At 44.0% G+C, this 14,640-nt stretch overlaps 1 protein-coding gene across 1 annotated transcript in view; it reads left to right on the top strand.

The window, feature by feature from the left end:
• The window catches only part of TSPAN5 (tetraspanin 5), a 176,451-nt gene that overhangs the window by 139,242 nt on the left and 22,569 nt on the right, over positions 1 to 14,640 (top strand). Inside the window, exon 2 of the mRNA XM_007463791.1 lies at positions 8,483 to 8,533. Coding sequence (XP_007463853.1) covers positions 8,483 to 8,533 — 51 coding nt within the window. The remainder of the gene's footprint in view (positions 1 to 8,482; positions 8,534 to 14,640) is intronic.

The following is a 14,640-nucleotide window of genomic DNA, read 5'->3' as shown; positions in this document are numbered from 1 at the left end:
AGCCTGCGCGTCCGGAGCCTGTGCTCCGCAACGGGAGAGGCCACAACAGTGAGAGGCCCGGGTACCGCAAAAAAAAAAAAAAAAGAAGAAGCCCTGATGGGGAGAAACTTATTGTAATGTGGGATTTCAGAATTAGTAGGTTTTCAAATTCTGGGGCCAATTACACCCAGAATTCTTGAACCAGATTGCTAGGATAAGAAAGAGAAAAGATTTGCGGTTAAACCTGATCTTGGTATTCTGGCTAGAGTCTGTTTCTTCTAAATGCACAGGGATATCGTATACACTGTTCCTGGAAGGAGCCTCCAGCCTGCGTCAGGGGAAGATGATTAATTGGAGGGCAGGTGTTAAACAGGCACATGTTCTCTGGTTAACACAGCCCCCAGCGCTCCTGGAGTCTGACCTCAGGCCACATCACTCCTATCCGATCCCGTGTGTGTAAATGTCAAATTAAGGTTACATGCAGCGAGAGCTGCGCAAGTTGAGAAGAGAGGGCCCTGTGGTCACCGTGAATGAGGATGCTTTCTCATCCTCGGGGTAGGCAGGACTGGAAACAGGGTGCCACACTGACCCGTGGTGGGTCCAGGGAGGCCTGAGGATGGGGAGGGAACTAAGGCGTAGGAAGTACCAACTATTCTGGGCATCTGATTCGATTTTTGAATCTCACTCATTCGCTCATTGTCACATTGACCCCTGTAGCTGTTTTGTGCATTTCCTCAGGTGCCCTTAGTATCTCCATTTGACAGATGAGGGCCAGGGGGCTCTAGGAAGTCAGGAAACCCTCCAGTGGTTCCTTCTCTCTCTGGGAGAAATCACAGTCACCACCCACCATAGCCTTCAAAGCCCAGCCAGCGTGGTTCCTGTTACTCTCTGTCCTTTGCGTCGGCCCTTGGGTGGCTGTTCCTCCAATGAGCCTGTACACCTCAGCCGTAGCACCTTAGCCAGGCTGCTGTTTTGCCTGGAACACAGTTCCCCGACATCCACCAGTCAACTCCTTCATGTCTGTCATGTTTTTGCTTATGTAGCTTTCTTAGTGGAGACTTGCTTTGTCGGCTGTATTTCAGTGTCACACCTCCCTCCACCCTGGACCACGTTTCATTCCCCTTATGCCATTCTCTTTTCCTGCAGTGCTTCTAAAATTGTATGTTATCTAACTCATATGTGTTTCTCTCTATTGTCTTTCCCTCCCCACCTCGCCCCAACTAGAATGTCAGCCTCAAGAGGAGGCACATTTGTCTGTTTTGCTTCCCAATTTATCCAGGGCCCCTAGAGGGATTCCTGGCTCACGGTAGCTGCTCAATAAATATGTGTTGAATGAATGAAGAACCTTTCCTGAGATTACAGAACCACAAAGTTCCAGAGCTGGGTTTCTGCAAGCTGTGTGCGTTCAGGCCGCTTGGAGGAGGCCTCGTGGGTGAAGTGAAGTGAGAGGTTGACCCTGGCTCAGATGGGGAGTGTACTGTTTACAAGTTCGAATTTTGTCTGCCACGCCATCTTATCATGAGGATTCCAGGCAGTTTGAATGTACAAGCTGGGATGCGGAGACCCAGTGACAAAATTGGGATTGCCTTTCTGTGCATTGAATTTTCCACCAGCCCATATTTACTCCTCAAACATGGCAAGAATTATGCCAGAGACATTTTGTTCCTGCAGTCGGCCCCTGCTTGATAGAGAGAATGTGGATTTTGTTAACAGAGGCATTTAGCACACTTGTGTGGACGGCTCCACCCCACCTGCCCCGCCAGACCTGGGGTGTTGTTCATACTCCAGTGTCAGAAAAACATCTTAATGAAACGTACATGTGTTACAGGCTCAGGAAAATACATCTTTCCTAATGGCATTCTTTCTCTTTCCTCTCTTCTGTGTCAAATGTTTTAAATGCATTTCTCCTGTTTATTCAGGCAGAGCTTAAAAATTTTAAAAACAATGTCATCAGGATGATTAAAGAATAACAGTTCTTTCCATTGTTATTTAGGGTAATATTTTCGAGATTCCAATTAGGTGAGAAGATTGACCTGATTTTTATTTTCCTCTATTGTGTAATAATTATTTTTTAAGCAAAAAGGATTGAAAATGTCTGTTTAAGAATTGCCTGTGAACTTTAACATACATCTATACATAACTGCTTCCTTTTATGAATAAAAGTAGTAGGAGATCGTAGACATGCATATGGATTTTAAATAATTTATTTTTAAAAAGTATACAAGCTGAAACTTGTTTCCAAGAGAATTCACATAGCAGCCGAACTACCCATGAAAGAAAACTGTCCTTCAGAAATGCCGCTAGATCTGAAGCTAGTTATGAAATTGACACCCGAGAGTTATTTCTGTCATAGGACATAAGATGGATTTAGAAGAGCCAGAGTCTCCATGTAGAAGATGCCAGAAACACAGGCATTATCCTTGTATCTCCCTCTCCTTCACCCGTACCCCCACCCCTTCGCCATATTCAGGCATCATCGAAAACGTCAGTTTTACTTCTAAATACTCTCAATTCCATGTGCTTCTCCAGCATATTTCAGTCCAGGACACAATCGGGTCTTGTCTGCATGACCAAAGTGCCCTCCTTCTAGCTGCTGTGCATCTACTCTGAACTCTCTTCCAATCTTTTCTCCAACTCAGATCATTTTCCAAAGCTCAAATCTGATAAAGACCTGCCTTCTCACCCCACCTCAGCCGACTACCTATGTATGGCCCTGAATACCTTCCTGTCACTCTTAGGGTGATGACTGAATTCCTTAATGTGGCTTAGGAGGCCCTGCATGGCCTGGTCCTGCTTGCATCTCTCATTGCAAACCTGCCATACCTTCCCCCCTTCCCCCATTCTCTGCAGCAGCCATACCGGTCACCTTTTAGACCCCTTTACTTGCTGTGCCTCTCCCACCACAGGGCCTTTGTACATTCTCTTCTCTCTGCCTGAAACTTTCTTCCTTCCTTTCTTTGCCAGTTAACATCATCTCATCTTGCAGACCCCAGTTCCTACATCCTTTACTTAGGGAAGACTTCCTGGACCTCTCTCTAGGTCAAATCTCCCTCTTATGGTTTGTATTGGCCTTATTTTTTTCTCCTTTAGAGCACCATCAAGGGTGGTTTTGCCTTTTACACTTTATTTGATAAAAATCTATCTTTTTTTTGGTAAACATTCAAAAACGTATTGTATTTTGAATAGGCGATACATTAAAATGGTTCAAAATTTAGAAGATCCAAAAGGGTTCTTAGGAAGAGCCTCTTCCTCTGCTCCCACCCCCGCCCCCTGCCCCATTTCTCTTTGCTGGAGGCAACTAGTAACACCTTGCCTCCCTTCCCCCCAGAAATCTGTTTTCTTACCTCCATTTATCCCAAGACAAAAGCAGTGCCTAGCACAAAGTAGGAACTCGAGAATATTTGTTGAAGGTTGTAGATAGATGGATAAATGGCTTCTTGAAGTACCCATTTTTGTACCAGTTAGAATGGAGCACTGATCCATTTCTAATAAGTTGGAGGCTCAGCAAGGGTGAAAACAACAGATTGAGGAAGAGATTTTCTGTTTGTAGGCCTCAGAGAAAAGGGGGCAGATGTGACCCTCCTGGCAGAGAAGCCCCGGCACCCTAGTCACATCCTAGGGCCATTTTCCTCTCCAGCTTTTCCTAAGGATCAGCTCTGCTGGCTCTTGTCCTGCCAAGCCTGGCAGGCTTCCATCAGCATGCCACTCTCTGTTTCTACCCAGTGCCGTCCTTGCTCCCAGTCAGGAAAACGTACCTTTGCCTTGAACTCTTAGAAATTAAAGAAGTGATTTTGAGTCTTAGGACATGAGTGTCAGTATAATTCTCCATCCCTTATTTGACTGGACAGAGATTTTGTGCACATTAGCAAAGTACTCTAATGGTTTTGAGTTTGGACTGAGAAGTCACGTTTCCTCAGCAACCCAGCTCAGGTGCCTGTGTAATCTTGGAAGACTTACTCAGTGTTTCTAAGTGAGTTTTCTTTTCTATAGAATGGGGATAATACTACTACTACTGAATGGGATTATTGTGGGACACTTCAGAACAGTGTTTTCCAGTAATAATATAGTGCAGGCCACATATATAATTTATATGTTCCAGTGGCTGTAGTTTAAAAATTATGTATAAAATAAATATGCTTCAGGGGGATATTACACAGCACAGAGAGATATAGCCATTATTTTGTAATTTTAAATGGGGTGTAATCTATAAAAATATTGAACCACTATGTTGTACACCTGAAACTAATATGATATTTTAAGTCAACTATACTTCAATTAAAAAGAGTAAAATAAAATAAGTGAAATTAATTTTAATATATTTATTAACCCAGTATATCCAAAGTATTATCATTTCAACATGTAATCAAAAATAAAACAACTGTAATATTACTCAGCCATAAAAAAGAATGAAATAATGCCATTTGCAGCAACATGGACGGACCTAGAGATTTTCATTCTAAGTGAAATAAGTCAGAGAAAGACAAATATCATATGATATCACTCATATACTTTATATGTGGAATCTAAACAAGTGATACAAATGAACTTATTTGCAAAACAGAAATAGACTCACAGAAGTAGAAAACAAACTTATAGTTACCAAAATGGAAAGCGGGGGGGAGGGATAAATTAGGAGTTTGGGATTAACAGATGTACACTACTGTATATACAATAAACAACAAGGACGCACTGTATAGCCCAGGGAATTCTACTCAGTACTCTACTGTAATGACCTATATGGGAAAAGAATCTGAAAAAGAGTGGATATATGTATATGTATAACTGATTCACTTTGCTGTACACCTGAAACTAACAGAAGATTGTAAATCAACTACACTTCAATTAAAAATAAATAAACAGTGGTTAATGAGATCTTTTACATTCTTTTTATTCATATTAAGTGTTTTAAATCCAGTGTGTATTTTACACCTACTAGCACGTCTCGGTTTGAGCTAAGCACCTTTCAGGTGTCCAGTAGCTGGGGCCTGCTGTATTAGGCAGTGCTCTTTTAGCTCATTCTTATAAAACACAATACTTAGCACGGTGCTTAGTTCATACTTAGCATTCGACAAATGTTGGCAAAATTAATATTCACTTAAAACCATCAAAAACTGGGTAGACTAACATTTGACTGTGTGTTTGCATATATTGCCACATGGGAAGACGCCTCAGATCTGGTTATTTCTGTTTCAAAGGAATAAAGAGCTGACTTTAATGTTCTTGGTTGTTCCCTGTAAGGTGGCCTCTGGGTTTCAGAATGAGGTCAGTTTGGGGGTCTATGGTTGCCTTTTGGGGAGGTGGGAAAGGGGAAACTCAGTGTGCTTCAAGTGCTGCGTGCCTGTCTCTGTTTTTTTGGCTCTTCTCTGTTTAATTATTTGGAGCTGGAACAACTTGATTTTAAAGCAAAACATATGGGTTGAGAGTAATTGGGAGGACGTTTACTGGTGATGGAGCGGCAAAGGTATGTACGGGTTTAGGCCCTGGCCCTGCGGCACTCACTTAGCTATTGACGGCTTTCCTGGACTTCAAATTCAGTGTTCTTTCTACAAATTCTCAAACCTTGTTTGGAAAGTCACAGTTAAGGCAGGAAATATTGGAGCAAGATTATAAAGGAAATCGTGAGTCTTCTTTAGGTCCTGATTTTTTTCTCTTTGTTGAAAACTTGGTTTCCAATCTGTTTATATATGATTTGGGAGAGAAAAAGGTTTTCCGAAGTGCCAGGAAGAGAGAGGAGAACTCCGCACAAAGAGGAGAAAGTTGACCCACCACTGAAGTTTTCTGTTTTCCGCTTTACCCCATTGATGACACCAGCACGGGGAACGTCTGTTCTACAACCAGTTTAATGTGAAGGCAAGGTTTTCATCTCTTTTTACCTCCTCAACTTCCCTTTGCTTCCTGGGGAGGGAATATATGATGCCCATGTCACATCCCATATAATTCTAACCTGAATGCTTCCACTTTCTGTCCCATAGGGGAAAAGGGGGATGTGTCAAAACTGGTAAGAACACGTACGTTGATGCTTAGACTCATCTTGGTTCAAATCTCTGCTTTTCCACTCGGAAGCTGTGTGCCTTTGAGCGGAGTAAACTCTCTCAGCCTCATGTTTCTCATTCTTAAAATGGGGTTAATAATAGTGCCTATTTCAGAACAAAATTATTGTGACGCTTAAGAGAGACACATCATACAAAGCACTAAGCAGAGTGCCAGGAACGTAATAAAGAGAAGCTTAATGTTAGCGATGAGGCAGGGGCCCTCAGCAATGGTACGTCCACCCTCTTCGACGGCAAGAGGGACAGTGGACCGCTACGTCCTCTGCCACAACATCTCACCCATTGCTTGAGGTGACACTGTGATTAAATACTGCATCAAGGAAGTGACCGAACCTTTGTCCACAAAGAGCTTTAGCATCAGAACGTCTTGCATTTCACTGGGCTGAGTTTGATGTCAGTGTGGGTGAAGTCAAGCGCTCCGTGTCTTCTAAGGTCTGAAGGGCTCCTGTTTATGCACTTGTCCCTTGTTACCCTACTGTGCCTAGGACCTATGAATATGAGAGTGACGTGCTGAATTGCTTTATCTGTGTACTACAGAGTCCCCAAAACCTTTTGAGTCATTTGGAGGACTGGTGCATTTGTGGCTTCAGATCAGAACTGTAAAGCAAAATAGCATTCTGGCCTGGGCAGTGGAGGGGCTGAGCGTAGTGGGTTTTTTTGCTGGGATGTTGAAGACAGATTTTTCTGAACACTTTTCAAACCTGTATGAGCACGGGTAGGAAAAAAGGGGTCCTCGGTTTTTGCTAAATCAAGGACACATTGCTGAGCTTTTCTGTGTAGGGACTCAGCAGGCATTGAATGCTATCTCACTACGGTGTCAGATAATTGTCCGGGGATTTGGCAAGTTCTGCTTTTAAAAACACCACCACCTTTTCAGAGCAGTCATTCCTTGGTGTTTTTTTGCAGTCCTCTCTTCTCCCTCTGCTCCTGCTGTTTTCCCAGCCCTTTCGGATTTATTAGCCTTGCCTACAAAGTGTCAGTGACTCCCCACTGCGAATGGCTGAGACCTCGCCAGGTGGACCCTTCTCAGATTTCCCTGAAACTGGAGAGAGTAGCCACCCTCACTCTTGTTTTCTCCACGCCCCTCTCTCAGTGGACAGCGTCCCTGCCATTTAACTTGATCAAGATGTTAGTAAAATAAACAGCTGCCATGAGGCTGAAACTGCTTGTCAACCTGCCCACCCTCTTTTCACTTCACTGTTTGGAGAGGAAACTCAGAGCTGCTGTTGATAATAAAGAAGAGGACTAAGATGTGTCTTTTTCTTCGTGGCCAGTTACACCCAGTCTTGATCACTGAGCTCTTAGTGGGTTGGACAACCCTGTGCAATGTGTCACCAAACCTGTGAAACTCTGATTATAAGACACACCATTATTTTAGGTACAATCAAGGGGAAAAAAGCAAACTATGAGACATCATCGATTTTAAGACACATCCCAATTTCAGAGATGTTAAAATGTGGTGGGAAAATGTGTATCTTAAAGGAGGTGGAATACAGTGAGGACTAATTAAAATGGACCGTCCCCCTGGTTACTGACTGCTCCCCTCTGCAGCCCCATACTCAGTGCAGCTGATGGAAGGCTGAGGGAGTCTGTGTGTTTTGCAACTCAGTCTCAGGTGTTATTTGTGTACTCTGTGTTATGCATTAAGTTATAGCACTGAGTTGAGACCAGGCTGAGTCATGGAAGCCCTCTCAACTGCAATATAAGTATTTTAAGTTTCCAACAAACAGAAGAATCCAGGTGTTTTCTTTGGGTCACTCTGGACTTGATAAGGTTCACGTTCCCTTTTATTTATTTATTTATTTAGTTAGTTGCACCGGGTCTTAGTTGTGGCAGGTGGGCTCTTTAGTTGTGGCATGCGTGTGGGTTATAGTTCCCTGACCAGGGATCGAACCCGGGCCCCCTTGCATCGGGAGTGCAGTCTTATCCACTGTGCCACCAGAGAGGTCCCTCGCGTTCCCTTTTGAAGGAGTGATAAAGAGCTTGCTGAGGGACACTGGGGGCTTCGGCATGCCCTCCCTGCCGCAGCCCATTCATGGTGGCATGATGGCGAGGAGAGAATCTCCAGCTCTTCTAAATTCATGGCCCTACTTATCCATTTTCTAGTGAACATCGTGCTCAGATTTACTCACTGTTTCCTCTCCTATCCAAAAGGCAGCGTTAAACATTATTGATGACTTTAATTTTACTGAAGATTCTACCGAATTATTATTCTTCATGATCTGTTAAGCATTAAGCTTAACATTAACAGTAAGCAGGTGCCCTTCTTTATACTGTAATAACTTTAATCAAGGGGATGATGGTATTTCTTTTCCTGTTAAAGACCATTAGTCAGGTTTTAGGAAAACTATTTCTCAGCAGGTAAAGTATCCAAAAAATTGATTGAAAACTTCGTACTAGTAAAAACATGGCATTTACCTTCATACTTACACCACTTTCTCCCTTTCTTTCAGTTTTTGGGAATAGCATTTCTTGGAATTGGACTGTGGGCGTGGAATGAAAAAGTAAGTTAAACATCATTAAAATGCACACGTTTTGGTTGTAAGAAGCTGCACATTATATGCTGTCTCTTTTTCCTCTTTGACAACTGCCAAGTATATGGAAACATGGCTCTTTAATGAAAAAGTACTCTTGGAAGATAACGTCACAGTTCAAAGACTCTTTAAGAATGGAGCCTAAATTGGTCACGCCACAAGAATTTCAGTAATGCTTATAAATAATACTAAAGCACCTGTAGCCTTTTTTCTCTTTTACTTTTTAAAAAACCCTTTGGAAGATTATTCAATCCATAAAAAATGGTATTTTAGCGTGAGCATTACGTGCTGAGCTGTTAGCATGCGGTATGTATGAAGGAAGCTAGATATAATTCATGTTTGAACATCAGATAAACTTATCACTGTTGCTAAAGAATGTGAACACTTGTCTGCTGATTGAAAGTGTAAAGGAATATTCAAACTTTGTAATCAAATACAGCACAGAAAGGGATAAATCTGGCAGGAGAAGGCTGCATGAAGATACAATGTTCTGGGTGGTTTATTCTGTAAACAACACACTCACGACACCACTGCCCTGTGTTCATTCCTCCACTTCACTTCCCATCCATACCTTTCAATGTTTTCTCTGCAACTTCTACTGAAGCCAAGCAGTGGAATTCAAAAATAAACACAAACTCCTTTTTCTTCCTTCTTTGGATGTGAGATCACTGGCAGCATTTTATCTGTGTTGGTATTTGGCTACACAGTGAAGCTTTGTTACCTCCCACCTGTGAGAGTGAGTGAGTGGATGGATTGGTTAAAAGTTGTAAACTAAGACATTGGCTGAAATTTCCCCAGAAGACCATTCTCTTATCACTTTGGTATTTCACCCTCTGAGCTTGACCAAGGCCCAAAGTCAGGAGTTCCTTTGAAGTATTTCATGTACTAAGAAAGAAGAGAAAAACTACGAAAGTCCAGCAAACAAAAGCCCTTCAGACGTAGGAAGGAATTTCCACAAGTAAAACAGTGTTTAGATAGACTGCATCCAATAAATTCAAAATAAATCCAGAGTTTTGAAAGTGAACCACCCTCTGTTTATTGACGTAATACTTATACAGAGTGTGAAATGTTTTATGGAAAATGAACCACCTTCCAGCCACCTTACGAGGAAGGGCGGGGATTATACATCAAGGGAGACAAATGACGTTCCCAAAACAGAGGTAATTTTATCTCTAGAAACTGTTCTGTTGAATACTGGCCTTCTGGCTTATGATCAGCTTCTGCCTCAATCCCCTTGTAATCTTGGAGATTTGTATTGGTGGAATCTCAGAAATTCCACTTTTTGAAGCCCTCTCTTTGGTTCAGTGACAGATCATATAGCTCTTTATAGCTCTCCTTTAATCAATCCATTTCTATCAGCTCTGAAATGATGCTGGAAGGCATTATATGAACTCATTGTCTATTCTAGCAATACATAGAAAATTCATTGTTTTGAAGGTTTTTTTTTCTCTTTGTGAAATATAATTATCCTTTTGTTTCATCAGCTGCCCCAGATGTCTCTTCTCTGATAAAATCACAAAATTCTAAAACTGGCAGTGTCATATAAATATCAGAGCAAGGGAATGATGTGGTCTCTAGGGAGGGATGAAACAGCAGTTCCCTCTTTTGTCAGGGCCAGTGGTGTCAGCAAATGGAAGGTTTCTCTGGAGAGCTGAGGTTACTTGGCCAAGGTTACCCAGCTACTGTGTAGCAGGGCTCTGTGAGCTGGGACCAAGCGGAGGTAGCAGAGGGTAAAAGATGCGCAACAGCCCAATTTGGTGTGCGCTGGCTACACATCTGGGCCCTGAGCCTGGGGGTGAGGATGCAGCAGTGAATGACGCAGAGTCCCTGCCCCGTGGGGCTTGCGTTCTAGTGGGGGCCTCGGCGGTAAGCAGTCAACTTGCCAGGAATACGCACGCAGGTATGGTGAGTGCTGCTGAGAAACGTCAGGTGTAGCATAAAGGTTAGTTAGAGAGTGGTGGGGAAAGGAGTCTCTTTTAGGTAGAGTAGTTGGGAACAGCCTCCCTGAGGAGGGGGCGCTGGAGCAGAGACCTGGATGAAGTAAGAGGGATCTGCATAGCACTAGGGGAACAGCATTCCAGGCAGAGGGAATAGCAAGTGTGATGGCCCTGAGTCTCAGGGACTTAGCGATTCCAAGGAACAGGAAGAAGGCCGACAGGACTGGAAGGGAGAGAGCCAGAGTGAGAAGTAGAGGATGTGGAAAGAGAGGCAGGCAGAGCCCGGAGCAGGCAGCGTCCTGCAGAAGCTGGATGGGAGGCGGTCACCGGGGCATTTTGGTAAGGGCGTGTCCTAATCTGACTTTTGTTTTACGATGGCTCTGGTTACTGTGAGGAAAAAAGAAGCACAGCCCTAGGCTGAACAGACCAGAGTTCAGATACTAACCCCTGCATTTTTGTCCGTGTGACTTTGGGCAACTGCACTAACTTATCTGAGATACCCTTGCCCTGTTTATGCAAGGGCCGCTAACGTCACCTCATAGGGTTGCTGTGAGGATGAAATAAGATGGCTCCCAGCGCAGTGCCCGGTATGAAGTAAATGCTCTCTGGAGACATGGTTCCCTCCCCTGGACGCATTACTACAGTATGTCCACTCCTACATGGAGAAAAGAGCAGAACGGTGGCTTTGAAAGCTGCCTCAAGTTTTAGGAGAGTTCCGGGCTCTGATCCATGGACCCGAGAATTGGCTTTGTTTTGGGGTCTCTTAAGGAGGACGTGATGTGCATTGATTGACTTGGTAACTGCAGAGGCTACTCTATTGAAGCCCTTTGGGTTAACTTCTAAGCTAGACCAGGCCTCTGATGGGATGACGTTCTGAGGTGAACCATAGCCAGCCAAGGGTGGCAGCCGCATGCACCTGCAGGGCGGATCACACCAGCCCATGAATCAGTAAACCCCCCCAGTGGAGATATGGTGACATTTACTTGAAAAGAGGCCTAGAGGGTAAATCCCCAAACTGGGTCACAGCTGGAAGGATCAGATTTCCTTAACAGATGGGGTTTTGCACTTTTTTGTGTGGAGTACAGAAACGTTGGAGGCAAAAGTTATTACCCCTCATACTTACTTAATACAAGGCTCAGTTTTAAACCTAGGACTAATATTACAGTTGAATATTAGACATAATAATTAAATAATTTATATTATCTAAATTCCAAATAGACTGTCAAGATGCAGAGAATGAGTGTGTCTCCAGAGGGAGCTGGTTTGTGTGCAGTTTTTCAGAAATCATAGGATCTGCTGTTTTAGAAGGAACATTAACAATCACGTAGCGTGAATCACCTCTACAACAGGCTTGGCAACGTCCAGCCATAATCAACGCATTCATTCAAAGAACATTTACCGAGCACACGGCATGGGGCAGGGCTTGCGCTGGACTCGGGGCAAGTAATTCCTCAGGGAATTTATGGTCTCGGAAAGGCGTGCATATATACATAAAACATATACGTGTAGAAATAAAGCACATTTTGCAATAATGCTAATTTGGAGTGTATAGAAGTTTAACAATTCCTTGGGCAACGTGCTCAGACCTTCTCTCTCTCTGGGTTTCTCTTACTGTTAGAAAGACCTTCCTCCCACCCCATGAGAATCGTGTCCTACTAGCCTACTAGTTTTCCTTCATTGAATGTGGGTCCGCCCTGTTGGATCCCACAGTAAGTCCTTCTCTGTATTAGTCCCTGGCTCCTTCTGAGTTTCCAGGCTGCACATTTGCTTCTCTCTGGGTGGAGCCCTTTCATGAGCACCAGGGAGAGGGTGCTTTAGGGGCCAAAGAGGGTATGGCTGCATCATGTCCCTTCTCTCCTGTCTGCTGTCAGCGCAGCTTGAGATCACACAGTTAATCACCGAGAGTCCCAAATTGGTCTCAGATCCAGCTAGGTTTCCTCCATCCATCCCACATCTGGCTGATTTTCAGAGGCAAATGCAAGATTCCAAATTGACCCAGTTATATTCTACCTGCGTGTCTACCTGCTAAGATTGCTTTGGAGCCCAGAGCTGTCATCCAGCACATTCCCCATTCCATTTAGCTTGGTTTTAGCTGTACTTTTAATCAACCTCCTCCCTCAATTCCTTCTTTTAACTCAGGCCTTCCTTTAGCTCTCTGTCGCAGTGCCACCTGGCAAATTCAGATTCAGTAGGTCTGGGGTAGGCACCCCAGGGAGGCTCTCTTTTAGCAAGCCTCTTACATTGTTCTGATTGCAGTCAAGTATAGTTATCACTGATAGAAGCCACTGATATGTTGAGCAGGCCAAGGGCAGGACCCAATGACATGTCACTAGAACTTTGCTTTGGGGTTGACACTCATTCACTTACGTGTGCCCTTGGGTTTCATTAGTCAAGGAATTTCTTATCCATCTACTTGTCATTACATCAGACTGTCTTTCTGCATCTTGTCTTTTTCTCTGAATAACCAGCCTAGGACTTATTTGAACCTGGCACTTTCTTATTGAAACCATATGGGTCCTGAAGCACATCATTTTCTCACCCAGGTACCCTGAAACTCTTACCAGCAAAGCAAGGACTAAGCCATGTTTTATCATTCCTCCCTTCCAGGAACACTTGGCCTCACTTGGCTTCCAAGAGATCACGCACTTCTGGGTCTCCTACCTCGTAAGCACTGCCTTCTCACACTCCTTTGCAAGGTCCAGCTCGCCTCTCGGACCTCTGAATTTTGGAGAAACCCCTCTCTCTCTTCACTCATGCTCTGGAAGCTCTCATCCAGGCTTGGAGCATTAGGTACCATCTGTCACTGATGACTTCCAAATTTAGATATTTGGTCCTATCCTCATTTGAATCCCAGACTCGTCACATCCGCAAGCCTACCCAGCATCTCTGCTTAAATGCCCACCAGGCTTCTGAAGCTAATAATCCAAAGCAATGCTCCTGATTTCTCCCATCAAACCTGCTCTTCCCAGTTGTAGGAAATGGCAGCTCTGTCCTTTCAGCCACTTGGGTGTTCGTGACACCCTTCTATCTTTTCTTCTCATACTGTGTTCAGTCTCTCAGCAAACACCATCCGCTCTACCTTGAAACTACATTGAGAATCTGATGTCTTTGCACCACCTGCACTGCTATACCTTGGTCTAAGCTGCCACGTTTTGCCTGTGTTAGTGCAGAAGCCTCTATTGTTTCCCTGCCTCTGCTCTCGTGCCCCTACTCCCACCCCATGCCAGAGTGATTCTTTTAAATATAAGACAGATGCTGTCATATCTCTACTCCAAACCCTCCAATGCACTTACTGTCTCACTCAAAGCTATGTGTGGTGCCCCCTCACTTCTGAGACCTTATTTCCCACACTGTGCCCTCCCCTGATGCACTCTAGCTCCCATTCATCATCTTGCTGTTCCTCTGACATCTCAGATGGACCCACCACCCCAGGGCCTTTGCACTGCTCTTCCCCTACCTGGTATGCTCTCCCCCAGACGTCCACATGGGTGTTTTCCTTTACTTCCTGGTCTCTGCTCAAATGTCACCTTTGTCTGTAGGCCTCCCTGGCCTGTTTGAAGCAGCCACTCTCACCCCAATCCCAGCCCTTTTCCCCTCTTCCCTGTGTTTTTCCCCCTCTGTGTTTTCATAGGACTTACCACTTCTGTGCTAACAAGGATTCCTCCCCCCCCCCCCCCCCGGCAAAGAGGGACTTCTTTTTACTGCTACACTCTAGTACTTAGAACATTAACTGGCACATAATAGACGTTATGTGAATGAATGAGCAAAAAGGGAAGATGAAAGCATTCTTTTAAACCCTGGCTCTATCACGCAGTACAGAAGTCAGTAGTCACCTCAGATCTCTAGTAAGCATCTTATCAGTTCTTACAGCCTAAAAGGAAGTAAAATTACATGTGGTTTCTGATGTCTGATATGATAGGGGTTCAGTGTTAGAAATAGCAAATTTCTTACATCCATTAATTCTGGATATCAGGGGAAAATTTTATTTATTTCTGGCATAAAAGTGGGACTCTATATATGATTATCTTGATTCATGGAAAAATTAGGGGTACCTTTCCTCTTCCATTTTGCCTAATGTTTATGCCTTCCCCCACCCACCTTCGCGTGGCTTGTGGGATCTTAGTTCCCTGACCAGAGATG

This window comes from Lipotes vexillifer, unplaced genomic scaffold (assembly GCF_000442215.2).
Source record: "Lipotes vexillifer unplaced genomic scaffold, Lipotes_vexillifer_v1.1 scaffold49, whole genome shotgun sequence".
Taxonomy (NCBI): domain Eukaryota; kingdom Metazoa; phylum Chordata; class Mammalia; order Artiodactyla; family Lipotidae; genus Lipotes; species Lipotes vexillifer.
Note: the sequence above shows the minus strand (reverse complement) of the source record. Positions and strands in the feature narration are given on the sequence as shown.